The 27,227-nt window shown below is 35.2% G+C and overlaps 1 protein-coding gene across 1 annotated transcript in view; it reads left to right on the plus strand.

Annotated features, from left to right (window-relative positions):
• Positions 1–27,227, plus strand: part of CHM (CHM Rab escort protein) — a 236,081-nt gene that overhangs the window by 49,554 nt on the left and 159,300 nt on the right. The window contains exons 3-4 of the mRNA XM_044234493.1: positions 12,628–12,700; positions 15,657–15,781. Of these exons, the coding sequence (XP_044090428.1) occupies positions 12,628–12,700; positions 15,657–15,781 (198 nt within the window). The remainder of the gene's footprint in view (positions 1–12,627; positions 12,701–15,656; positions 15,782–27,227) is intronic.

Here is a 27,227-nt window from a genome sequence, read left to right on the forward strand (position 1 = left end):
AGGTGCATGCGTGAGCACGGTGGGGAGGAGCAAAGGGAGAGGGAGAATCTCAGGCAGACACCTGACTGAGCCCAGAGCCCGGTGAGGGGCTTGATTCCATGACCATGCACTCATGATCTGAGCTGAAATCGAGTGTCAGATGCTCGACTCACATCCACCCAGGCTCCCCATTTTCTATCCCTTTGTTAAGGGTTTTACAGAGGTCCTCCACTCTTCTCATGTCTGGCATATATCTTAATGACCATTATGTTAAATTCTTTATCATGCATTTTACTTGTATCTGTTTCATTTAGCATTCTTTGCAATGATTTTGTCCTCTTCCATTTGGGGCATAGTCCTCTGTCTCCTCATTTTGCATAATTCTTTGTTTCTATTTCTGTGTGTTAGGACAGTCAGCTACTTCTCTTGAAAGTAGTGCCTTATCTAGAAGAGCTTCTGTGGTGCTCTGTGGTGTAATGTCCCTTGAGAAAAGACATTAGCCATTTGTAATGGCTCTCTCTGCCTCTTATGGGTAGGGTTTGGTCCCTGTGTTGTTGGGTCAGTCTTGGACCCCTTTGGGCTTGAGTTGAGTCAGGCCATGTGTTTGCTAAAGATCCAGTAGCACCAAACTGCTGGATAGTTTCCCTGTGTTGTCCCTTGAGAAGCTTTCATTGGTGGTTGGAGCCTGCAGTAAATAAATTTAAGAAGAATGAAATTGTATCAAACATCTTACAAATCAAACATCTTACTGCATTGTGCAGTAAGAGCAGCTTTTTGCCCCTAGCTCATGGCTGGGGCTGTAGTTGGAGTGTTGGGTATGCTTATTTTCCTCTCTGCTCAAGGTAGAAGTCACTTTGGAGTTGAGCTGGGCCCTGTCTGGTCTACTCACACCTTGCCAGATTTGTGGCACAGCTTTGGATGGGCCCTGGTATGTCTGAGGAGAACACTGGGGTAGGGCTTGCTGTTTGTTTGTTAGTTAGTAGGTGTTGGCCCTGTGCTTGTTCCTGCAATTGTTCACATATCCAGGCTGGGGGCAAGGGAGGGAAATGGTGCCTTCCAGCTTGTTCTTGGGGAAGTCTCCTAGTGATCCTTGCCCTGCCAGCACAGGCTCTGAAATTAGTAAATAAATATTCTCATATATCCCAGGCCTTTATCAAACTGCTGCTTCTATACTATATATTCACAGAGGGCTCTTTGTTATGTGGTCTTCTTTTTTTTTTTTTTTCCAATTTATTTATTTTCAGAAAAACAGTATTCATTATTTTTTCACCACACCCAGTGCTCCATGCAAGCCGTGCCCTCTATAATACCCACCACCTGGTACCCCAACCTCCCACCCCTCCACCACTTCAAACCCCTCAGACTGTTTTTCAGAGTCCATGGTCTCTCATGGTTCACCTCCCCTTCCAATTTACCCAAATTCCCTACTCCTCTCTAACGCCCCTTGTCCTCCATGCTATTTGTTATGCTCCACAAATAAGTGAAACCATATGATAATTGACTCTCTCTGCTTGACTTATTTCACTCAGCATAATCTCTTTAAAAATTTTTTATGAACATATAATGTATTTTTATCCCCAGGGTACAGGTCTGTGAATCGCCAGGTTTACACACTTCACAGCACTCACCATAGCACTTACCCTCCCCAATGTCCATAACCCCACCCCGCTCTCCCAAACCCCCTCCCCCCAGCAACCCTCAGTTTGTTTTGTGAGATTAAGAGTCACTTATGGTTTGTCGTTATGTGGTCTTTTTAAGGGCGGGAATCTAGTTTCTTATAGCCCCCAGTGCTCTCCCAGAACCCAGCTTGCTGATTTTTAAAGTTCCTGGTATGAAGACCTGTTAACTGTAAGAATTTGCAAAATTATGCCCCTCTGGTTTTTCAGTGTTTCAGGTTATAATTTTCCCCATGGGGGTTCCCTTTGCCTGGGGTGAGGGTCTATTTCTTTCCCCTTTTTGTGCCCCACCCTCTCTCCTCCTTTGGACAGTCCTCCAAGTTCCTTTAGTTCCACTTCTCTGCCCTACCTACCCTCTTCAATATGGCCCCTTCTCTGCATTTATCTGAAGAGTGTTCTGCCCAGTCTTTAAGTCATTTTCTAGGTTATTCACACTGATAAATGGGTTTTATCTGTGGAATGAGGTGAGCTTAGGATCTTCTTCCTTTGCTGCTTTCCCAGGAAGTTCCTCTTGAATTTTTGATGATGGGCATGAGGTAGTATCTCATAGTGGTTTTGGTTTGCATTTCCCTAATGGTTAGTGATACTAAGCTTTTTTGTATGTGCCTGTTGCCCATCTGTATGTCTTTGGTAAATGTTCAGGTATTCTGCCCATTTTTAGTTAAGTTGCTATTTTTGTGTTAATTTGTATGAGTTTGGATATTTTGGATATTACCCTCTTATTGGATATACTTTTGTAAATGTCTTCTCTTTCAATAGATTACCTTTTTATTTTGTTGATGATTTACTTCACTGTGCATAAGCTTTTTCATCTAATGTAGATCCATTTGTTTATATGGTTTTGCTGCTGCTATCACCTTTGGAATCAGATCTAAAAAGCATATTGTCAAGACTGAAGTCAAAGAAATTACTGTCTACATTGTTGTTTAATCTCCATATATTCATGACTTTTTTCTAGGTTTCTTCTTGTAATTGATTTCTAGTTTCATAACATTGTGGCTGGAAAAGATGTTTGATACAATTTCAGTCTTCTTAAATTTACTGAGACTTATTTTGTGTCTTAACATGTAATCTGTTTTGGGGAACATTCCACATGCACTTGAGAAGAATGTGTATTCTGCTGCTTTGGGAATGAATGAATGTTCTGTATATGTCAATTAAGTCCACCTAGTCTAATGTGTAAGTCAAGGCCAGTGTTTCCTTATTGATTTTCTGTGTGGATGATCTACCCATTGATATATGTGGGGTGCTAGTCCCTCACTGTTATTGTATTGTTGCCATTTTTTCCTTTAGGTTTGCTAATATTTGCTTTATATATTTTGGTGCTTCTCTGTTGGGTGCATATATAATTATAAATGTTCTGTCTTCTTGCTAGATTGACACCTTCATAGTTTCTTTTATTACATTATTTGTTTTAGTCTATTTTGTGTGATAAAAGTACAGATATAGCAGCTTTTTGTTTCCATTTGCATGGAATATACTTCCATCAATTTACTTCCAGTCTTTGTCTTATAAGAAGTGAGTTTCTTGTAGGCAGCATATAGATGGTCTTATGTTTTGTCTTGTTGCTTTTTTAAAAAGATCTTATTTATTTGAGACAATAGAGAGAGCATGAAGGGGGCAGAGGGAGTGGGAGAAGCTGACTTCCTGCTGAGCAGGAGCCAGATGCAGGGTTCAGTTCCAGGACCCTTAGGTCATGACCTGAGCTGAAGGCAGATGTTTAACTGACTGGGCCATCCAGGTGCCCCTAGATGGTCTTATGTTTTTATCCATTCATCCACTCAGTCTTTTGTTAAGATAATTTAGTCCATTTGTATTTAAAGTAATTATTGATTAGTAAGTAGTTATTGCTTATTAGTATGTACATATTGAGAAGCACTGGACTTGTGAGACACCTTTCTATTGTGTGTCCCAGCACCAGGGTAGGGTTGTGGCAATACTGTGTCTCTGACTTTCCTGCCATCTGGTTGTGGCTTTTTTATTCTTTGTTGTGGATTCTGTTCATCTTGTTTTCAAATATATTTCAGAGGGAAATCATCCATATGTAGTTGGAGGTTTGGTGTGTCTGTGGGAAGAGGTGAATTGAGGATCTTCCTTTGTTAACATCTTGCAGGAGTCCTCTCCCTTCTATTATTTAGCTAAAGAAAGAAAACAGTGCTCTCCGATGGTGATGAGAAAAAACGTATATCAGATATTAAAGAATTAAGTGTTGCCCTAGTTTCCTCCTTTCCGTATTCTCCCACTATAAAGAGATACCATGATGTCTGTGGCACCAATTTATAAGTGAAAGTGATTTTAATGTGCTTAACCTAATCTAGCTTTCAACATGTTGTTTGCTATTAGAGATGGTGTGATATAATAATAATAGCTCCCATTTATGGAATATTTGCTGGGTACTGTGTTAGGTAGTTTATGAATATTAAGTTTTTAAATTTTTACTACATTTCTCTAAAATTTCTCTAAAATATACTTCTCTAGGAGAAATATAATTTTTCCCCTTTTGCAGATGAGGAAACAGATTAAGAGAATTGAAATAACTTTTCTAATGTCACATGTCTATGAGGGGAAGAACCAGGATTTAAACTCAGGTCCTTTTGATAGCAAAGCCTGCACTCTTCCTCTGCGATAAACTGTAGGGTTGGAAAACAGCTTATCTGTTTGGACACAAATTGGACACAAATACTGGACTCGATGGCCAAGAGACCTGATTTAAATTGTGTCTCTATCAGTGATTAGTTATGTGATTTAAGTTGTTTTCCTCAAGTCTAAAATGTGGCTAGTATGTGACTTACCTTGAAGAGTTACTGCAAAAGCCCAGTAGGATACATGAGGGTGGGTAAAAGATAATAAATTTGTCTTTTCATCATGTAGAGATTAAAATTAATTGGGGTTAAAATGGATTTGTCCAGTAAGCTGATGACTCATTTGTACTTTCGGACCCAAAAAACTGTGAGTCTGGAGCTTACCAGAAGTGCTCAGATTGGAGATAGCAATTTGTAAGTCATCAGCAGAGAAGCGATAATTGAGTCAGTAAGGATAGATGAGATCACAGAGAAGAACAAGAATTCAGGGCACTCTGTGTATAATACTTACTCATCTACCTGGTTTGGTTGTGTAAAAATGTACTTGAGTGGGTGGCCTTATGTCAGTGGCTAATAACTGTCAACATAGGAAGGTCTCTCTCCAGCCCTAATTACTCAGCCTGGGAGTATTTCATTCTGGAAGATTGATCTGACTGCTGGAGCAACTTAATGTAGCCTCATGGGATGATTTTAAAACCATTTAAGGGCCTGATCATCCTCTCTAATGTTAGAATTACATCTGCATACTCTACCAAGGAGGCCCACCTGCCTTGATCTTGGAATGGGTAGATGGTGAAAGGAACTTGGCTGGCTTGTGTATCAGGTTTAGTAAAGGAGAATTTGTGTGGGGAGTAAATCCAATATATTCCCTAGTCTGTTCAGTTATTTGTCAACTAGGAAAGTAGAAACATGTCATGATTCTTTATAGTATTCCAATCAAATTGAAATAGAATAATTCCCTTAATGCATATGGTATATTTGTATTCTTTAATAGCTGGCAAGTGAATAGTAGTAGACATGCCACACTGTTATTTTCCTACTTTTATCATATACAGAAAAGTATTTGCACACATTAAAGTTGAGAAATGCAAAAAAAAAAATTGGTTGTATTTTAGGTCCTGGAAATGAATGGTCTCTCCTGCTCTGAGATTAGAGTAGATGTAGTCATGAAATTATTTTCCCATTTTCATTATCCAGATGAATTGGAGAAGCAAAATAAAAATTAGACTTCATTCTGTCTAATGTCTGTAAACAGATTCCATTGCCTTTATTCATAGTAAGTTAGATTTTGGGTTTTGTTATATGCTTATGTTTATAATTTTAAATATTACAATCTTATAGATTATAGAAGACCGTCTTTATAATGGAAAGAGCTTAGACTTTGGGGCCTGATATGGCCTGGGGTTAAATCCAGGCCATTTCCTATCTGAGTGACTTAAATAAACAAGATCCCCAACTTCTTGTTTGTTTTTGTTTTTTTCCTAATTGTAAAATGGGTATGTTTTTAGCACCAATCTCTTGGGATTCTTGTGAACATTAAGTGGTAATGAATGGAAAATGGCAAGCACTATAATACGTATTATCCTATTTTTATCCTTGTCATTAATGTGTTAAGGTAGCATTTCTCAAAATATGTTTTGTTGAAAACTCCCTTCAAATGCTTTTTTTAGAAGAAATGTTCATCACTTGACTAATTTTTTTTCCTATTGGTGAGAACAGACATAAACACCAAGAATTTAATAAAAAGGCTCTAATTAATATGTTTAATACTCAGTCTTCTCATACAGCTCATAATGGTGCTGAGAAGCTCTGTCATAAACCATTTTTTTGGTGGTTTAAGTTAAAAACCTAGAATTTTCCAAATTTATTTTGTCATTGTACCTCCTCTCCCCTTGGAACATCTATTAATAGTCCATGTTATTAATGGGATACATTTTGGAAAAGGTGACTTTAGTAATCAGGCCAGGTGCCATTTTTTTTTTTTATTTGAGTCTAGTTGAAACACTAAATTAGTTTCAGATATATGGTTTGATGGTTTTTGACAAGTTTATACATTACGCTATGTTTACCACAAGTATTTGAAGTGTTTGGCTTCACTGAACCACAAGTACAATATAATATCCTATGGACTAAATAATCTGAGCCAGTTTAGAATTTGGGATTATGTTCCAATGGATAGGGTTAGGGTTTAGCAGAACTGAGTTTTAACTGCACTTCTACCAGTTGCAGTTGTGTGGCCCTCAACTAGTGACTTAATTTCTACATAGACCGTCCTAGTGTCTTCATCTGTAAAATAATACCATACCTGCTTTACAAGATTGCTGGAAAAATCCATGAGAAAATAGTTGTGAAAACAGTTCTAAAAACAAAAAATTAAAAATGCTGTCATTGGAAGGGGTGGAATTACTACTATATAAGGAAATGGGATTAGGAGCAGTGAATATAGAATAGGGAAGGCCTAGAGGTTGATCTGTGGTGCTTCCCTTTTTAACTCCTATGTTCTTTAATAATTAAAACAATTCCTAGATCTGTGTGCCTGAATATTTGTAGCTCTGTCTTTTGTTAATCTTCTTGTCCTTGCTTACAGAAGCCATTTCCCTGTAAGTATGCAGTTTAGCATCATGTAGCTATGGGTGTTGCTGAATGTTCAACACTGAATTGTAATTATGACACACAATGGAAAAGAAGATTGTTAGGATTTAATAAATAGGCTCTAATTAATAGGTTTACTACTCAGCCTTCTCATGTAGCTCACCTTTCTTTATGTATACCCACAATGTATTTCTTTTTGTTAGTAGACATGAAACAAAATGATGTTGCTTTAATATTAAATACTATGTAAAGGATGAGGAATCTCTTGTTATTATTTTAATGCTATCTTTTTCTGTTTTATTGGTTGGTGTTAATGGAGATAATTGTGTAACCATTTCCTTTCTGCATCTGGAAAAACTTAGGCAGTATGCTAAGTAAGCTTTGTAAAACTTTAGAAAGATTAAAACCATGTTTTCTATAGTTTTAACGTCAACATTTCACACAGTGGAGAGCTATACATCAGTGTTGTGATTATTGGGCTTTTTTTATCTTTGAAAATAAAAATGTCCATTTGTGATTTTTACTGTTTTAGCTGAAAATTTTAGGTCACTTAATTGTCATGAAACTTTAGAGGACTTTAGACATTAGTTTCATTTTTTTAAAGATTTATTTATTTGTGAGAGAGCACACATGTATAAATGGTGGGGAGGGGTAGAAGGGGAGGGACAAGCATACTTCCCCACCAAGCACAGAGCCAGATTTGGAACTCGATCCCCAGTAGATCATGATCTGAGCCAAAATCAAGAGCTGGCCACATAACCGACTGAGCCATCTAGCCACCCTAGACATTAGTTTTATATTTGCTGTTTAAATACAATGAACAGTCTTTTTCTAGTTCCACAAAGAAACTCTAGTTTTAAGGAACTCTTTTTACCATATAAAATAGCATTCCCTGGCATTAGAGATACACATCATCCTTCATCATAAACTACTTTTTCCTTGGGCACCTGGGTGACTCAGTGGGGTGGGCCTCTGCCTTTGCCTCTGGTCATGATCTCGGGGTCCTGGGATTGAGTCCTGTGTTGGGCTATCTGCTTGGCGGGGAGCCTGCTTCCTCCTCTCTCTCTCTGCCTGCCTCTCTGCCTACTTGTGATCTCTCTCTCTCTCTCTGTCAAATAAATAAATAAATAAATCTTAAAAAACAGCAACTACTTTTTCCTTTATTTGATGTACAGAGGCAGTTGTGACACAAAATTGGCAGAAAATCTTCCATTCCCCTTTTTTCTTTTTTTAATGTTAGGAAGTTCTCATTTTGTCCTTAAAATAAATTGAATCTATGGGTTTTTAAAAATAATAACCATAACCTAGCTTTGTTATTCCCTGCAGAAACACTTCTCAAGAGAGTAGAAATAATATTTAATAACTTGAATTTGTCATAGTTCTGAAGCTGTATTTTTAAAGATAAAATTTAAGAAAATATTTGGTGAACTTCAATTTTTACTATTTCATTGGAATAGTTTTCCTAGGGAGCATATTAGAATGTTACATTGATTTTTTTCATTTTCTTTTTGCCATATTGATTTTGATACCTAAAGTCTTTTGTTTTCTCTTTAAGGGGTATTACAAACCATACTTAGAACTTTACAAATACCAAATGAACTTAATAAAAATCTGTGTTGTTTTTATAGTGAGTTTATCAATAATTATGTTACCCTCTTTTGTCAGAAGTACCACAGTAATGAAAACCATGTTTCACCTTTTATGTACATTGGATCAGATCACCAGCTGCTAAGGTTAAGAGCATATCAACAGGAAAAGTTGAAAATGTGAGCTACATGGAAAAATACTAGAACCAGTTAGCTCTCAGAAAACATGACCAAATATAGGGGAAAAAAGATTTTGACCATGAACTGACCTTAGGTCATTTAATAATGGAAAGAAACAGCAAGATGGTTTTCTTTTAGACTATTTTTTGGCTTTTGATAATATCAGAAAATACTGTGGAAATTGGCACATCTTGGTCCATGTTTGAAAACTCAGGTTACTTTTTTTTCCTGATAATTTATTATAATTTTTGGACAGAAAAGTTGAAAAAATTGTACTATATTCATAGTACAATATCTATGACTACCTAGATTCTACTATTAACATTTCACTGTATTTGCTTTATTATATCACTGCCCATGTATTCATATTTCTTTCCATTTATTATTCTGTCTTTTGTATAGTTCAAAGTAAGTTGTACACAGTACTTTAGTCTGGAACACTTCAGCATTGACATTATTAAGTTCAATATTTATGGGTCTTTTTCTTTTAGGTAAAATTAGATGCAGTGAAATACACAGATCTTAAGTGTGCCATTTAAGTAAGTTTTGGGAAATGCATACACTTATGTAACTAAGAATCTTATTGAAATAAAATAATATGGTCTTTGCTCTAGAAAGTTCTCTCATGCCTCATCCAAGTCAAATCCTGCACTTCCTCCCACCCAGTCATTCTTGAGATATTTTTTATTATAATTAACTTGTTCTAGAATGTCATATAGATGGAATCATTCAGAATGTACTCTTTTTGGGTAAAAGCTTTGGGTAAAAGCTGTGAGATTCATCTCTGTTGTTACCAGTATTCATTTTTGTTGGCTAATAGTATCAATCTTATAGATATACCTCAGCTTATTTATCCATTCACCCATTGATGGATATCTGAATTCTGATCAGTTCAGAGCTATTAAAAAAGCTAGGGCGCCTGGGTGGCTCAGTGGGTTAAAGCCTTTGCCTTTGGCTAAGGTTGTGATCTCAGGGTCCTGGGATGGAGCCCTGTGTCGGACACTCTGCTCAGCAGGGAGTCTGCTTTGCACCGCCCCCCCCCCACCTGCCTCTCTGCCTACTTGTGATCTCTGTCTCTCAGATAAATAAAATCTTTAAAAAAAATAAAAAGCTACTATGAAAAAGCTTGTATAAGTATTTTGTGAACATATACTTTCCTGGTTTGTAAATACCTAGGAATGGAGTTACTGGATCATAGGGTAGATACATGTTTAGTTTTTTTCTGAAACTGCCAGTTTTCTGAAGTATTTTTACCATTTTACACTCCCACCAAAAAGTATGAGCATTCTGGCCATCCACACCAACACCTGGTATTGTTAGCCTTTTAATTTTAACTGTTCTGGTGGATGTGTAGTAGTATTTCATTACTTTCATTTTTTAAAATTTTTTTTCCAATTTATTTATTTTCAGAAAAACATTATTCATTATTTTTTTCACCACACCCAGTGCTCCATGCAAACTGTGCCCTCTATAATACCCAACACCTGGTACCCCAACCTCCCACCCCCCCCGCCACTTCAAACCCCTCAGATTGTTTTTCAGAGTCCATAGTCTCTCATGATTCACCTCCCCTTCCAATTTACCCAAATTCCCTCATTTTTAATGTTTTTTTTTTAAATGTGTACTTCTCTCCCGTCAAAGTACTAACCTGACCCAACCCTGCTTAGCTTCCCAGATCACAGAGACTGGGCATGTTCAGGGTGGTATGGCCATAGACTAATGTGTACTTATCTAATGACTAATGATGTTGAGCACCTTGTTAATGTGCTCATTAATCACATCTATCTTCCTTTATGAAACATCTGTTCAAGCCCTTTGCCCATTTTAAAATTTGAATATTTGTCATATTATTAAGTTGAAAAAGATCTTTAAATATCCTGGATACCAGTCTTTTTGTCAGATATGTTTTATATTTTCTTCCAGTTTGTGGCTAACCCATTCATTTTTATGATTTATTTAGTATAGAACTTTTTCATTTTCATGAATTCCCCTTTACTAGTAGTTTTATTGCTGTGTGTTATCTAAGAAACCTTTGTCTATCCTAGTGTCAGATTTCTAATGTATATTTATTACTTATAAATTGATGTATCCAATAAATTGACTTCAATCTTAAAACTTTTACCCAAAGGTCAGAGCTTCTTATTTATGACTATAAGGTGGCTTAAAAGAAATCTAAATATCTTAACAAAAAATATAAAAACAGTTGTTTTATTTTTTTTAATATCACTGGATGTTTTCTAGTTTGTTGAGTGTTATATTTAGAGTGTGGGAAGGGATGGCAGAAGTGTATATTATTCTCAGGCAAGGGAGAAGAGGGTATAAATTTCTATAGGAAATACCACTAGTTATAACACTCCTCTGTCTTCACTCCTCCCTCTTCTGTATACTAGCTGTTGCCCACCTTCTCCTTCCACGGTTTTCTCTGACCCAGGGGATCAGAGCTTCCATGTCTCCTGATCCCAACATGTTAGCAAGGATGGCCATCTAGAATTGTTAATATAAGTGAAAATCTACCTAAATTTTAAAGCCATTAGAGATTTTGAATGGTGAATGAATTTGCATTATCTTCAAGAGAACTGTCAAATTATAACTAAAGCGGTAATCTGTATTAATAGACCTATTTTCACAGATACTCAGCTTAACCATTTTCTCTATTAGAGCAATAACAGTGATTATTGGTAAAATACTTAAACCTTAAGTCTGACTGTTCTGCAGGCCTGTCAACATTTGTTTGAGGAGAAATATATCAGAAGATTGAGGGGATCTCCAGTAGCACTATGGATGAGTGATTTTGGATATTAAAGGTTTTAGTTTTCATCTCATTTTAAAAAGAGCCTTTATAGATTTTTATTTCATTAGAGAAAAATACAGAGAAGGCAAAGTGAAAACAAAAACAAAACAAAACCGGGGCACCTGGGTGGCTCAGTGGGTTAAAGCCTCTGCCTTCAGCTCAGGTCATGATCCCAGGGTCCTGGGATGGAGCCCCGCATCGGGCTCTCTGCTCTCTGCTCAGCAGGGAGCCTGCTTCCTCCTCTCTCTCTGCCTGCCTCTCTGCCTACTTGTGATCTCTGTCTGTCAAATAAATGAACAAAATCTTTAAAAAAACAAAACAAAACAAAACCAAGAATCTTTCCTACCCCAGAATCAGATGTTGTAGGTAGAACTGAGTGTACTTTGGGGCTCATAATACAAAGAATAAATGTGAAGAGTTTTATAAGAACTGGGAAGCCCCAGTACAGATATGTAGTACTGAATTAGAGAATTCTGGTTGCCCCAAGTCTCTTACTTAAGGAAGTTAATAAAAACTCCAATGTCTACAAGGTTTACCTGATCCTAGTTAGGAGACCTCTGGGTCCTCTAAAACCGAAGGATGTTCTTCACAGGATTATAGAATGAAGAATAATAGTTCACCCAGTTATTAGCAGGGAATATTGTTCTTGTTTTACTTACTACAAAAGTGAATAACTGTGTCCCAGAAGCTACTTTTATTTTTGGCCCTGAAGGCTAAGAATAACACAGGGCCACTACCTCTAGAGTAGCCACTTGTATGTATGTATGTGTGTGTGTGTGCGTGTGTATGTTGGCATGGGTTATGGGTTTGGTGGTGGTGGGGACAGTGGATATTTAGTTTTTTACAGAAAACTTAGTAGTTTTTTCCATTGGCTTTCCTTGAGATCTACCAGGGTTTTCTCCCCAGCCATTTTGTTGTAACCTAGGAGTCAAATTATGTTTATATTCCTTGCTCAATGCCCATATCAAGCTGTTCACAATCACATGGTCAGTGGCATTTGATCAGTGGCGAAAGCTCTAAGGAGACCAAAGAGATTTTTTTCCTTATACAATGGAAAGTTAACTTTGGGTTTGGAGAGGCCAACTTTTATTTCAGCCTAGTATTTCCAGCATCCCAATTATGTTTTGAACTCTGAGGTGACAATACTGAAATGATTTGAAGGGTACGGGGTGGTTTGCTGATGGAGATCAGTGGCTTAATTTTTATACCTTTTCTTTACTCTTATTTTTTTATTGTTACAGAAGAAGCTACTATGGAGGAAACTGGGCCAGTTTTAGCTTTTCAGGAATACTGTCCTGGCTAAAGGAATACCAGGTAACCTTTTTAGTTGATTTTTAATCTACTAGGTTGTATTTGGTATCACATAATTACCCTACATTGAATAAAACCCTAAGCTTCTGGGGTGCCTGGGTGGCTCAGTTGGTGGGACGACTGCCTTCAGCTCAGGTCATGATCCTGGAGTCCTGGGATCGAGTCCCGCATCAGGCTCCCAGCTCCATGGGGAGTCTGCTTCTCCCTCTGACCTTCTCCTCGCTCACGCTCTCTCTCACTGTCTCTCTCTCTCAAATATATAAATAAAATACTAAAAACAAAACAAAACAAAACCCTAAGCTTCTGTAATATAGGATTGATGCCTCATTTTTATTTATTTATTTAAGAAAAATTATGTAGTCATCTTTTTAGTTAATGTTCTTCCAATGCTTTCAAAATATAGATACTACTTTTTAAATATACTTAGATATGTTGGCTGAAGAGTACATCATATATACTTGATACCATTTTCTCATTACATTCCCAAATATAAGGCAAGATTTTTTTCTCCAAAATAGCCTTTCAGAAAAAAAATTTTAGTCCTTCTAAAATCTCACATATTACTATTGCTCTTTCAGTAGTATATTTTGAGAAAAAAAAAAAACAACTATTCAGGGGGAAATACATTACTTTGAAATGGTCTGAGTCATTGGTAGTTTGTGTATTTATAGAAGTGACCTGACGGAATCAGTAAAAACAAAAAGCAAGGAAAAATTTAATACGAATTTGGTAAGTTTTTCGATCTCCCTACTACAACTATTGGATATCATTGTAAGGAAGTTTTTTAGAGGACCTGTACATCATAGTAATAGGGGGTGTAGGTTATGTCATGGAGTTTACTGATTTTTATGAAAGATTAAAAAATTGTCCAAATTTTATGTGAATGGTACATGTGGATTGAAATGAACTTCTATTGAGAGCATCATACATTGAATCAAAAATTGCTGTATCTCAAGAGTTTAGACAGATGGGAAAGGAGTATGATATATTCTAGAAAATTGTATTCAGTTAGCTGAAAATAATATAGCTAAGACTATTAAACACTTACCATGTGCCAAGCACCACAATAAGCATTGTAGTTGTACTAATTAATTGATGGAAAGTGATTTAAAAGGTTCTTCTAGTCATGACAAAGACATTGATGTTGAAGATGCAGTGAAGATTCAGTTTGAATAAAACTGTTGCGTGAAGTGAGAGTATGGAAAAACAAGCAATATTTGGAAAATAATATTGCATGTAATACAAACTTTATAAATCAAGAAAGTAAATGTTACTAGTAGACATTTAACTATTTTATGTATGTGCCTTAAATATTCATGTATTTGTGTTGATCAGAAACCCTATTTTGAACCTATTCTTAGGAAGTATGTGTAAGGTTTATCTTAGTGTATTTAGCACTTCCATGAGAAAATTTAGTCTAGATGCCCACAACAAAGACAACAGATATACCTTGGTTGTCTGAATAGAAAACTTCTGATGAGTAAAGGGAATTTTATAAAATAAATTTTGATAATACATTAGATCTATTAAAATATTAATATTAAAATATTTAAAAATATTGAATATTTTTGAAAAATATTTTTTTAAGTTCTTCTACTCCAGCATCCTCTTTCACCATATCCTTTCCCCTTCACTCTTTGTCTGCTGATCCACCATCTTTTCTTCAGGTTGGTAACCCCATGTCTACACATTCAGAGTTCTGTATTTCGCCTCCTTTTCTACCTATGTTAGTATGTTTAACATAATCTAATAATTACACTTAGTAAGAAGAGATGTCTACCCTATTTTGCTACAGTTTAAAATGTTAAATTCAGGAGAAAAAGCCCTTTTTAAAGATTTATTTAAGAGAGAGAGAGTGCATGACCTGGGGGAGGGGCAGAGGGAGAGAGAGTGGGGAAGACGACTCCCTTCTGAGACAGAGCCTTAACTGGAGCTTCATCCCAAGACCCTGAGATAATGACCTGAGCTAAAACCAAGAGTCAGATGCTTAACTGACTAAGCCACCCAGGTACCCTGAGAAAAAAAGCCTTTTAAAATAATTAATTGCTTTATGAAATCTTTAAGTTTAGAAATTTGTTGAAGTGAATTTACTTAAAACAAAGAATATTGTAGTTATATTTCACTACTTTTTGTTTCACTACTAGTTTTTTTGTTTCACTACTAGTTTTTTGAAAACGTATATTCAAAAAGTTTTTTCTCTGAGAAATGTGTACTGAATACTTTAAAATTTTAAACAGATTAAAAATTGATCCTTGACATTTGGAAAAGGCATATCTTGACATTTCCAGAAATCCCCTGGATTCAAATACTGCTGTATATATAATTTATCTCCTTAAAATGTAATTTGGAATTGTTAAAATTTTTGAAGGACCACTTTCCACCCTTATAAGTTTACATACATTATCATACATTATTGTTTTTATTGTCTTTCTGAGAATAGAATATTCAGAGGTTGATTATTATACAGTCCTCAGTTATAGTGGGCTGAATACTTTTCAAATATACTTTTACATATAATCAAAATTTGACATGGCTAGTGACTAACCTTCATAGACCTAAAAGTAGAAGGAAGTAATTGTGAGCCTGCGTTTGGATAACAAAATGCAAAATCTTTATTAATAACAAGTAATATGTATACCAGACACACTTGATTTTCAGCAGAAAGAGGGTTAGTTGTCCTAGTTCTTAAATAATGTCAAAATAGGCACATCCAGTGACTGCACCAAACTGTTAGATATCCTGCTAGAAAGGTGTAAACCAGAGCTAGCATTTGATAGGGTAGGATTTTACACAAATTTCTTCTCTTTCCTTTGAAGATGGCACACTATGCTGGAGTCACTTCAGAATTTTGATGGCATCAAAGGCAAAGCATTAATTGAGAAAGGTATACATTTTCACAAAAAAGTAGAGGTTCATATTGTGCAATTTAATTAAAATTTCTCATCTGGGTTTTATTTAGGAAAACGATGACATTGTGAATGAAAGCCCAGCATGGCAAGAGCAGATTCTTGAAAATGAAGAAGCCATTGCTCTTAGCAGGAAGGACAAAACCATTCAACACGTGGAAGTGTTTTGTTACGCCAGGTATGAAAAGTATTTATTTAGGATACACTGAGTTAATGCCTTCTTATTCACATCTGTTCAGAAGAAGCCAATATATGACGTTGGTTGCCAAAAGTCAATTGATAAGACGGTTTGCCTTTTTAAAAATATAACTTTCGGTTTTCTCTGCTTAGATGATAATGGTGATAATAACATGCTACATTAATGACTTGATTCTTCACAACCATCCTGTGCTAGGATAGAGTGGATAGTACTAGTTGCAGTTTTTATAGAATCTTCATTATAGAGATTAATTTGTTGAAAGTCACATGGCTTGAAAAATGTCAAGACCACATGTAGCCTAGATAGTGGTGGAGCCCAAGATCAAAACCCAGGATTATTTAATTCTACTCCAGTGTTCTTCTAACTCTTCTTAGATAATATTTAGTGTAGCAAAATGGAAAATTATAATTTTGAAATAAAAATAATTGCTCATAACCTTTGGGGATATATTTTCAAAAATCAGGAGAGAATATTGGGAAGTAATATTTCTAAGTGTCTCTAAGTGAGAAAATTCATTTTTTTTAAAAGTTTTTATTTTCCAGTTAACATACACTTTTATATTAGTTTCAGGTATACCATATAGTGATTCAGCAATTCTCTACATAATTCAGCAGGTGCTCATCACAAGCGCACTCCTTAATCCCTATGACCTATTTTACCCATTTCCCCACCATCTGTCCTGTGGTAATAATCAGTTTGCTCTTTATAGTTAAGATTCTGTTTCTTGGCTTGCCTCTCTATTTTTTCACTTAGCTCGTTTGTTTCTTGAATTCCACATAAGAGTGAAATCATATGGTATTTGTCTTTCTCTCACTGACTTAATCTGCTTAGTTAGCATTTTAACCTTCAGCTCCATCCATGTTATTGTAGATTGCAAGATTTCATTCTTTTTTTATAGCTGAATAATATTCCGTGTGTGTGTGTGTGTGTGTGTGTGTATCACATCTTCTTTAGTCATTCATCAGTTGATGGCCACTTGGGCTGCTTCCATGTATAACTGTTGTAAATAATGCTGCTCTAAACATAGGGGTACATGGCCCTTTAAATTATTGTTTTTGTATTCTTTGGGTAAACAACCTGTAGTGTGATTGCAGGATCCTAGGGTAGTTCTGTTTTTAACCTTTAGGGGCACTGCCATACTGTTTTCCACCATGGCAGCACCAGTTTGCATTTCTGTCAACACAGCAACAGGGTTCCTTTTTCTCTATATCTTCACTACACCTGTTGTTTCTTGTGTTGTTGATTTTAGTCATTCTGACAAATGTGAGGTGATATCTTATTGTAGTTTTGATTTGCATTTCCCTGATGGTAAGTGGTAATGACCATCTTCTGATGTGTCTTTTGGCCATGTGGATGTACTCTTTGGAAAAATGTCTATTCATGTCTTCTACCCATTTTTTAATTGGGTTATTTTTTGAGGGGGTGTTGAGTTTTATAATTTCTTTATGTACTTAGATTGCTAACCCTTTATCTCACATATATATATATATGAGATTATATTATATATATATATATAATTTGTAAATATCTTTTCTCTTTCTGTAGGTTGCCTTTTAAGTTTTGTTGATTGCTTCTTTCACTGTGGAGAAACTTCATTTTGATATAGTTCTGATAGTTTATTTTTCCTTTTGTTGCCTTGGCTCAGAGGACTTATCTAGAAAAAAGTTGTTATGGCAGATGTCAGAGAAGTTACTGCCTGTGGTCTCTTCTAGGATTTTTATAGTTTAGGTTTCACATTTAGGTCTTCAGTCCATTTTGAGTTTCTTTTTATGTATGGTGTAAGAAAGTGGTCCAGTTTCATTCTTCTGCATGTTGCTGTCCAGCTTTCCCAACGCCATTTGTTGAAGAGACTTTTTTCCATTGGCTGTTCTTTGCTGCTTTGTTGAGGATTAATTCACCATATAGTTGTGGGTCCATTTCTTGGTTTTCTGTTCTGTCCTGTTAAACTGTGTGTCTGTTTTTGTGCCAGTATTATACTGTATTGCTCACTACAGCTTTATAATATAACTTGAGGACTGTAATTGTGATGCCTCTAGTGTTGCTTTTCTTTTTCAAGATTGCTTTTTGCTCTTTTGGGTCTTTAGTGAATACATGCAAATTTTAGGGTTGGTTGTTCTAGTTCTGTGAAAAATGCTGTTGTTATTTTGATAAGAATTGCATGTACTGCATAGATTACTTTAGGTAATATAGACATTTTAACAATATTTGTTCTCCCAGTCCATGAACATGGAATGTTTTTTCATTTCTTTGTGTTATCGTCAATTTCTTTCATCAGTGTTTTACAGTTTTCAGAGTACAGGTCTTTGGCCTCTTTGGTTAGGTTTATTCCTAGGTATTTTATCGTTTTTGGTGCTTCTGTAAATGGGATTGATTCCTGATAGCTCTTTCTGCCATGTCATTGTACAGAAATGCAACAGACTTCTATATATTGATTTTGTATCCTGCGACTTTACTGAATTTGTGTATCATTTCTAGCAATTTTTTAGTGCAGTTTTAGTGTTTTCTCTACGCCATCTGCAAATAGTGACTTCCTCCTTGCTGATTTGGATGCCTTTTATTTCTTTGTGTTGTCTGATTGCTATGACTGGGATTTCCAGTACTGTATTGAACAACAGTGGTGAGAGTGGACATTCCTGTCTTATTTCCTGACTATAGAGGAAAAGCTTTCAATTTTTCTCCACTGAGGATGATATTAGGTATGAGTTTTTCAAATATGGCCTTTATTTTGTTGAGGTATGTTCCCTCAATCTCTACTTTCTTGAGAGTTTTTATCATCAATGGATGCTGTACTAGGTCAAATACTTTTTCTGCATCTATTGAAATGGTCATATGGTTTTTATTTTTCTTTATTGATGTAAGAAAGAGAGTATCATTGTGTAATAGATCCTTGACATTCTTGTTGGCTACATCAAAAAATCTTTTGGATTTCCCTTTTGTAAATAATGAAAAATATGGTACACAATCCTGGCTTTTTGTTTTCGTTGCTTTTTTTATATATACATTACTGATGATGTTAATGTTACATTTTGTGGAGGTGGGGTATGAGCGTATGTTTAGTTTTGTGTAATTTTAATATATATGTTGGGTCATATATCTGTCACCACAGTCAACTTAAAGAATTGAGCAGTTACATCACCCTAGGGTTCTTTCCTGTTTCCATTTTATAACCATAGATCATCTCCTTCCTACCATTTCCCAATTTCTAACAATTGGTAACCACTAGTCTCTTTTCTAGCTCTATTTTTCGTCATTTTGAGAATGTTATGTGAATAAACTGTACAGGATAACCTTTTGCCATTGGCTCTTGCACTCATTGCAGTTAATCTGATTGATCCAGGTGGTTGCATGTGTTAGTAGTTTGTTCCTTGTTACTGCTTAATAGTATTCCATGGTATGAATATACCAAAGTTTACTTATTCACCTATTAAAGACCATGTGGGCTTTTTTCACTTTTGTCTGTTACAAATAAAGCTGCTATGAATATTTGTTTATAGGATTCTGTGTGAACATATGTTTTCATTTGTCTAGGATAGATACCCAAGTGTGTAATTGATGGGTCCTATGATAATTATGTGTTTAGTTTTAAAAGAAACTGAATAACTGTTTTCCAGAGGACCTGTACCATTTTACATTTCCATCAGAATTTCATAATTCAGTTTCCCCACATACTTCTCAGCATCTGGTGTTTTTACTTTCTTCACCATTCTGATAGACGTGTAGTGATATCTTATTGCAGTTTTAATTTGCATTTTTCTTATGGTTGATTTTGAACATCTTTTCATGTGTTTTGCCATTCTTACATCTAGTTTGTTGAAAATCTGTTCATATCTCTTGCTCATTTTTTAATTGGATTGGCTTTTTCCTCTGGATTTTTGAGAGTTCTTTATATGTTTTATATATGTGTCCTTTGTTAGGTAAATAGTTTGCAAATATTTCCGTTAAGTATGTAGCTTGTCTGGCATCCTCTTTAAGCAGGATGTTTTGCAGGTGAAATGTTTTAAATTTTGATGAGGTCCAAATTTATCACTTTTTTCTTTGGTATAGATCCAGAATATTTTCTCTTATTTTTTCAAAAAAAATTTACAGTTTTATGTTTAAGCCCATGATCTTTAATTTTTGTACATGTGTGAGGTTTAGGTCAGTGTTATTTTTTTTAACTTAAGGTTATCCTATTGCTTTGGCGCAGTTTGTTATAAAGGCTGTTTTTACTCCACTGAATTAATTTTGCATATTTGTCAAAAATCAGTTGGCTGTACTTGGATGGGTCTATTTGTGGATTATATATTCTGTTCCATTAATCCGTATGTCTTTCCCAAACCAATACCACACTGTCTGGATACCTGCAGCTATATATTAGGACTTAAAGTCAGGTAGAATAATTACTCCAAATTAATTCTTTTTTGTCAAGATTGTTTTAGCTTTTCTAGAGTTTGTGCCATTTCATATAATGTTTTAATAAGCTTTTCTGTGTTTAGAAATGTTGCTGGAATTTTGATAGAAATTGCATTAATACTGTAACTCAACTTGGGGGGAATTGATACCTTTATTATTTTGAGTCTTCCAGTTCATTGACAAGGGTATGTCTCTCCATTTATGTAGATTGACTTCAGTTTCTTTCTACAGATTTGTGTAATTTACAGCATCCCAATCCTGTGCATGTTTTGTTAATTGTATACCTAAGTAGTTGTTTGTCTTTGGGGCAATTATAGGTAGCATTCTTTTTAATGTTGACTTTCATATATTCATTTTAGGTATCAAGATAGGCAGTTGGGTTTTATGCATTGCGTTGTATCCTGGTATCTTGCTGAACTCACTTTTTAGTACTTGGGATTTTTTTTTATAGATTTCCTTAGTATTTTTACATAGTCAGATAGTCAGTCATGTCTTAAACAACGAGGAACAGTTTCATGTATTCCTCATTTTCTTTTTTAAAAGAGTCTGTTTCCTATTGAGAATCGTGTGTTTTCTGTCCGTAGCCACATACCACAAGTTAATGGTGTTTTCTCCTTATCTTTAGCCTCACTTAATGAGCATTTTTTTCCCAGAAAGAAAGTTTTTATCACTTTCTGATGACTTTGTAATTATACCCTAATGATGGCCAATCATGTAGGGTCTCTTACTTCTAATTATCTTGTTTTTGTACACTACTCTCTTAGCATGTGCCCATCAAATCCACAGTCTGATCACTGGTATCCATCAGTTTTTTCTCTATAGTTAAGACTCTCTTCATTGGTTTGTCTTTCTCTTTTTTATTTTCACTTGCTCATTTATTTTGTTTCTTAAATTCCACATATGAGTGAAATCATGTGGTATTTGTCTTTCTCTGACTGACTTATTTTGCCTAGCATTTTACTCACTATTTCCATCCATGTTGTCACAAATGGCAAGATTTCTTTCTTTTTTATGGCCAAATAATATTCCATTGTATATCTATACCACATCTTGTTTATTCGTTCATCAGCCAATAGACACTTGGGCTACTTCCATAATTTGGCTATTGCAAATAATGCACATATAAACATAGGGGTGCATTTGTCCTTTTGAATTAGTGTTTTTGTAGTTTTGGGTAAATACCCAGTAGGGTCTTTCTTGGTTTGTAATTCTATTTTTAATGTTTTGAGGAGTCTCCATACTGATATCCATAAGGGCTGCACCAGTTGCATTTCCATAAACAGTGCAAGAGTGTTCCTTTTTCTGCACATCCTCACCAACACTTCTTTTTTGTGTTTTTGATTTTAGGCATTCTCAGAGGTGTAAAGTGGTATATCGTAGTTTTGATTTGTATTTCCCTGATGATGACTGATGATGAGCATCATTTCTTCTGTCTGTTAGCCATCTGTATGTCTTCTTTGGTGAAATGTCTCTTCATGTCTTCTACCCATTTTTAATTGGATTATTTTTGGCGGGGTGTTGAGTTTTATAAGTTCTTTGTATATTTTGGATACTGTTTATTGGATATGTCATTTCCAAATATCTTCTCTCATTCTGCAGGTTGTCTTTTAGTCTCATTGATCCTTTCCTTTGCTATGCAGAAGCTTTTTATTTTGCTCTAGTCCCATTAGTTTATTTTTGCTTTTGTTTCCCATGCCTCAAGAAACATATCTAGAAAAATATTGCTGTGGCCACTATCAGAAATTACTTTCTGTGCTTTCTTCTAGATTTTTATGGTTTCAAAACTCACATTTAGGTCTTTATTACATTTTGAATTTATTTTCATGTATGGTAAAAAAAGTGGTCCAATTTCATTCTTTTGCATGTTGCTATCAGGTTTTCCCAGCACCATTTGTTGAAGAGATGGTCTTTTTACCATTGGATGTTCATTCCTTCTTTGTCAAAGATTAATCAGTCATGTAATTGTTGGTTTGTTTCTGGGCTTTTTATTCTGTTCTTTTGATCTATTTTTGTGCCAGTACCATACTGTTTTAAAATACTCTAGCATTGTAACATAACTTGAAGTCTGAGATTGTGATACTTCTGTTTTTTTCTTTTTCCAAAATTGCTTTGGCTATTTGGGCTTTTTTTGTGGCTCCATACAAATTTTAGCATTGTTTGTTCTAGTTCTCTGAAAAATGCTGTTGCTCTTTAGACAGGGATTACATTAAATCTGTAGATTGATTTGGATAATAACAGAATTTTTTTGTAATACAGAATTTTTAACAATATTTGTTTTTTCATCCCATGAGCATAGAATATCTCCATTTCTTTGTGTCATATTGAATTCCTCTCATCAGTGTTTTATAGTTTTCAGAGTATAGGTCTTTTTTACTTTATTAAGTTTATTCCTACAGATTTTATTGTTTTTGGTACAGTTGTAAATGGAATTGTTTTCTTAATTTCACTTTCTGCTGTTTCATTATAATTATTATTATTTTGCTTCATTATTATGGTAAAGGAATGCAGTAGGCTTCTCTACATTGATTTTGTATCCTGCAAGTTTATTCAATTCATTTATCAGTTCTAGTAGTATTTTGGTTGAATCTTTAGTGTTTTATTTGTATACTATTATGTCATCTGCAAATGGTGAAAGTTTCACTTCTTTCTTACCAAGTTTAGTGCCTTTAATTTCTTTTTATTTTCTGCTGTGGCTAGGGCTTCCAGTACTATGTTGAATAAAAGTGGTGAGAGTGGATATCCTTGTTCTGGATCTTACAGGAAAACCTCTGAATTTCTTACCATTGGGTATGATCTTAGTTGTGGGGTTTTCATAATAAGGCCTTTATTCCAGGGGCACCTGGGTAGCTCAGTGACTTAAAGCCTCTGCCTTCAGCTCAGGTCATGATCCCAGGGTCCTGGGATCGAGCCTCACATCGGGCTCTCTGCTCAGCAGGAAGCCTGCTCACCCCTTTCTTTCTGCCTGCCTCTCTGCCTACTTGTGATCTCTCTCTCTCTCTGTGAAATAAATAAAAAGTCTTAAAAATTAAAAAAATAAGGCCTTTATTCTGTTGAGATATGTTCCCTCTGGACCAGTTTGTTTAGGGTTTTTATCATGAATGGATGTTGTAGTTTGTCAAATATTTTTTCATCATCACTTGAAATTATTATATGGTTTTTATTCTTCCTGTTATTAATGTGATGATGTATCACGTTGATTGGTTTGTGAATATTGTACCACCCTTACATCTCAGGAATAAATCCCACTTGATTGTTGTGACCTTTTTTTTTTAATGTATTGTTGGATTTGGTTTGCTAGTATGTTATTGAGGATTTTTGTGTCTATGTTCATCAGGGATATTGTCCTTAAGTTCTCTTTTTTTTGGTATCTTTATCTGGTTTTGGTGTTAGGGTGATGCTGTTCTCACAGAATGAATTTGGAAGTTTTCTTTCCTCTTCTGTTTTTTTAGAATACTTTCCTAAGAAAAGGTATTAACTTTTCTTTAAATGTTTAGTAGAATTCACCTGTGAAACCTTGGCCTTAAACTTTTGTATATTGGCCTTAAACCTTTGTATATTGGGAGTGTTTTTGATTACTAAATGATTTTTATTGCTGGTAATCTGTCTGGTCAAATTTTTTATTTCTTCCTTCTTTGGTTTTGGTAGGTTATATTCGTGAGAATTTATCCATTTCTAGGTTTTTCAATTTGTTGGTGTATAATGTTTTAGAATATTCTCTTATAGTTGTTTGTATTTCTGTGATGTTGGTTATTTCTCCTCTCTCATTTATGATTTTTATTTGGGTCCTTTCTCTTTTCTTCTAAGTCTGGCTAGAAGTTTATCATTTGTATCAGTTTTTTTCAGTGAACCTCCTTCTGGTTTCATTCATCCATTGTATTGTCTTTTTTAGTTCTCATCATTTATTGTTGCTCTAATCTTTATTATTTTCTTCCTTATGCTGGCTTTAAGTTTCATTGTGGTTCTTTTTTTTTTTTCCTAGCTCCTTTAGTTGTAAGTTTGGGTGTTCATTTGAGACTTTTCTTGCTTCTTGAGGTAGACCTGTATTGCTATATAGTTTCCTCTTAGAATTGCTTTTGCTGAAACCAAAAGATTTTGGACTATTTTGTCTTCATTTTCATTTGTTTCCATGTATATTTTTTAAAAGATTTTATTTATTTATAAGAGACAGCGTGGAGGAGTGAGCCCGAGCATGGGGAGAAAGGCAGAGGGAGAGGGAGAAATAGGCTCCCCGCAGAGCAGGGGTCCTGGCACAGGGATCTATCCCGAGATCCTGGGATCATGACCCAAGCCAAATGTAGATGCCCAATGGACTGAGCCACCTAGGCACCCTTGTTTCCATGTATTTTTTTTTTTATTTCTTCTTTGACTTTCTAGTTGACCCTTTCATTGTTTAGGACCATGTTTTTTGACCTCCATGTATTTGTGGTCTTTCCAGATTTTTCTCTTATGCTTAATTTCTAGTTTCATAGTGTTGTGGTCAGAAAAGGTGCATGATAGGACTTAAGTGTTTTTGAATTTAAGACTTGTGTTATGGTCTAATATGTGATCTGTTATGGAGAATGTTCCATGTTGGCTGGAAAAGAATGTGTATTCTGTTTTAGAATGAAATATTGTGAATATATGTTAAATCCATCTGGTCTAGCATGTCATTCAAAACCATTGTTTACTTGTTGATTTGTTTAGATGATGAATTCCATCGATGTAAGTGGGGTGTTTTAAGTCCCCTTCTATTATTGTGTTATTATCAGTTAGTTTCTTTATGTTTGTTATTAACTCTTTTATCTGTTTGGGTGCTTCCATGTTGGGTGCATAAACATTTAAAATTCTTGCATCCTCCTGTCGGATTGTCTCCTTTTTAATTATATAGTAACCTTTTTCTCTTGTTACAGTCTGTTGTAAAGTCTGTCTTGTCCCAATGTAAGTGCTGCTCTCCTGTCTGTCTTTTTTTTTTTAAGATTTTATTTATTTGACAGACAGAGATCACAAGTAGGCAGAGAGGCAGGCAGAGAGAGAGGAGGAAGCAGGCTCCCCACAGAGCAGAGAGCCCGATGGGGCTCGATCCCAGGACGCCGGGAGGCAGAGGCTTTAACCCACTGAGCCACCCAGGCGCCCCTCCTGTCTGTCTTTTGACATTCATTTGCATGATAAACATTTCTCCATCCTCTCTCTTTTAATGTGCAGGTAAATGGGTCTTTCGTAGGTAGCATATAGATAGGTCTTTTTTTTTTTTTTTTTAATCTACTGTGTCACCGTCTGTCTTGATAGGAGCATTTAGTTTATTTACATCCAAAGTAATTATTGACAGATACATATTTACTGCCATTCTGTTGCTCGTTTTGTTGTTGTTTTTGTATTTTTCCCATTAATTGAGCATCTTAATCACATCAGAGCTTTGGGGTGGCTGCTCTGCACTTCTCTTAGCTTGCTGTCTCAAGTTAAAAAGTGGTTTCCAGAATTCTGAACAGATTTTCATGCAGCAAGACCTCTAAACATGATAGGAAGGAGGAGAGTTTTCCTAACATATGTATCACTTTTTAAAAAAAATATTTAATTTATTTACTTGAGAGTGTGTGAGCGTACATGTGAGAGAGAAAACACAGAGAGAGGGTGAAGCAAACTCCCCCTTGAGCAGTGAGCTCCATGTGGGACTTGATCCTGGGATCCTGAGTTTATGACCTTAGCTGAAGGCAGACACTTACCCGACCAAGGCGCCCCATATGTATCCCTCTTTTTTTTTTTATTACTGTTATGTTAAAGAGTCTTCATCAGGAGCCTCCAGCACATTCTTCCTTGTCTCACTGGCCAAAACTGGATAGCCAGCTCACTCCTAAAGCAGTCAGCAGCAAAGGGTTGTGAATTGCTATAGTTGGCTTTAATCAGCCATGATCCTTTACCTAGCTCCAGAATTGCATCTCTTGTGCCAGGGAGGAAGACACTAATGGTTGCTGTGTAGACAACTAGCAGTACTTGCTGTATATCATCTTATGAAATTTTGTTCCTGGAAAAATGTAACAGGAGGTTAGTATTTCAGCTATATTCCATAATATATATTAATATTTAAAGTTGGTTAGAGTAGTGAAAAATATTTACCAATATATTTTATTGTAGCAATTAAAAATTAAATACAGTGTTTTTTTTTTATATTGCTAGTTTCTGGAGCAATAACTTTTGGATTGTCTGATTTTTCTAACTCTGATGGGTAACTATGGAACATTTATTTGTAGGAATAAACAGCTGGTTAGCAATTTAACATGTATCTTCAAATCAGAAATGCTTGGCTTAGAACAAAGCATATACAACTAAGTAAATGAGTACCATTTTTGCAACAACCTATACTGTGGTGAAAGAGACGCAAATGGCTGAAAAATGAAAAGTTAAAACCTGTGCTGAATAAATTAACCGGTTGGTTGGCAATTTTTTATTTGACTCATCTCAAACTGTGACTGATACAAGGCATAAATCAGATGCATTCACTTTGAGGTATTACTTTGGTAATATAATTTATTGAAAATCAATACTAGATAATACCTGAATTTATACCCCCAGATTTTTAAGATTATATATATATATATATATCTTGGAAGTTAGTATAAAAAGCATTAGAAAAAGTAGTATTCATCAGCTGCAGGTTGGTAAAATTATCTCAGCATTGTTATACTGGACTGTAAATGGCCTTTGAAATTTGAATTGGCAATATAAGTGACATTAGATTTCATTTGTATCTATTTTGTATCTATTTCATTGGTATCTATTTTGATACTGAAAAGTTTTATAAGAACTAATGAGGCAGATTTTTTTCTCCTTTATATGTTAAAATCATAATAGCATTGTTGAACTCATAGTTTCCATTGAGAATTTAGAATCCAACCACATTCATTTACAACTGGCAAATATGTTTTTATATTTTTCAAACACTTTAAAATTTATAAATGTGAGTTCTTAATTTATTAATTTTTCAAAATGTTGAATTATCTATTTTAAAAATCTTTTTATCACAATATAAAGTTTTAAATTTGAGGAAATGTGAGTTCAT

This window comes from Neovison vison, chromosome X, assembly GCF_020171115.1.
Source record: "Neovison vison isolate M4711 chromosome X, ASM_NN_V1, whole genome shotgun sequence".
NCBI classification, from domain to species: Eukaryota; Metazoa; Chordata; class Mammalia; order Carnivora; family Mustelidae; genus Neogale; species Neogale vison.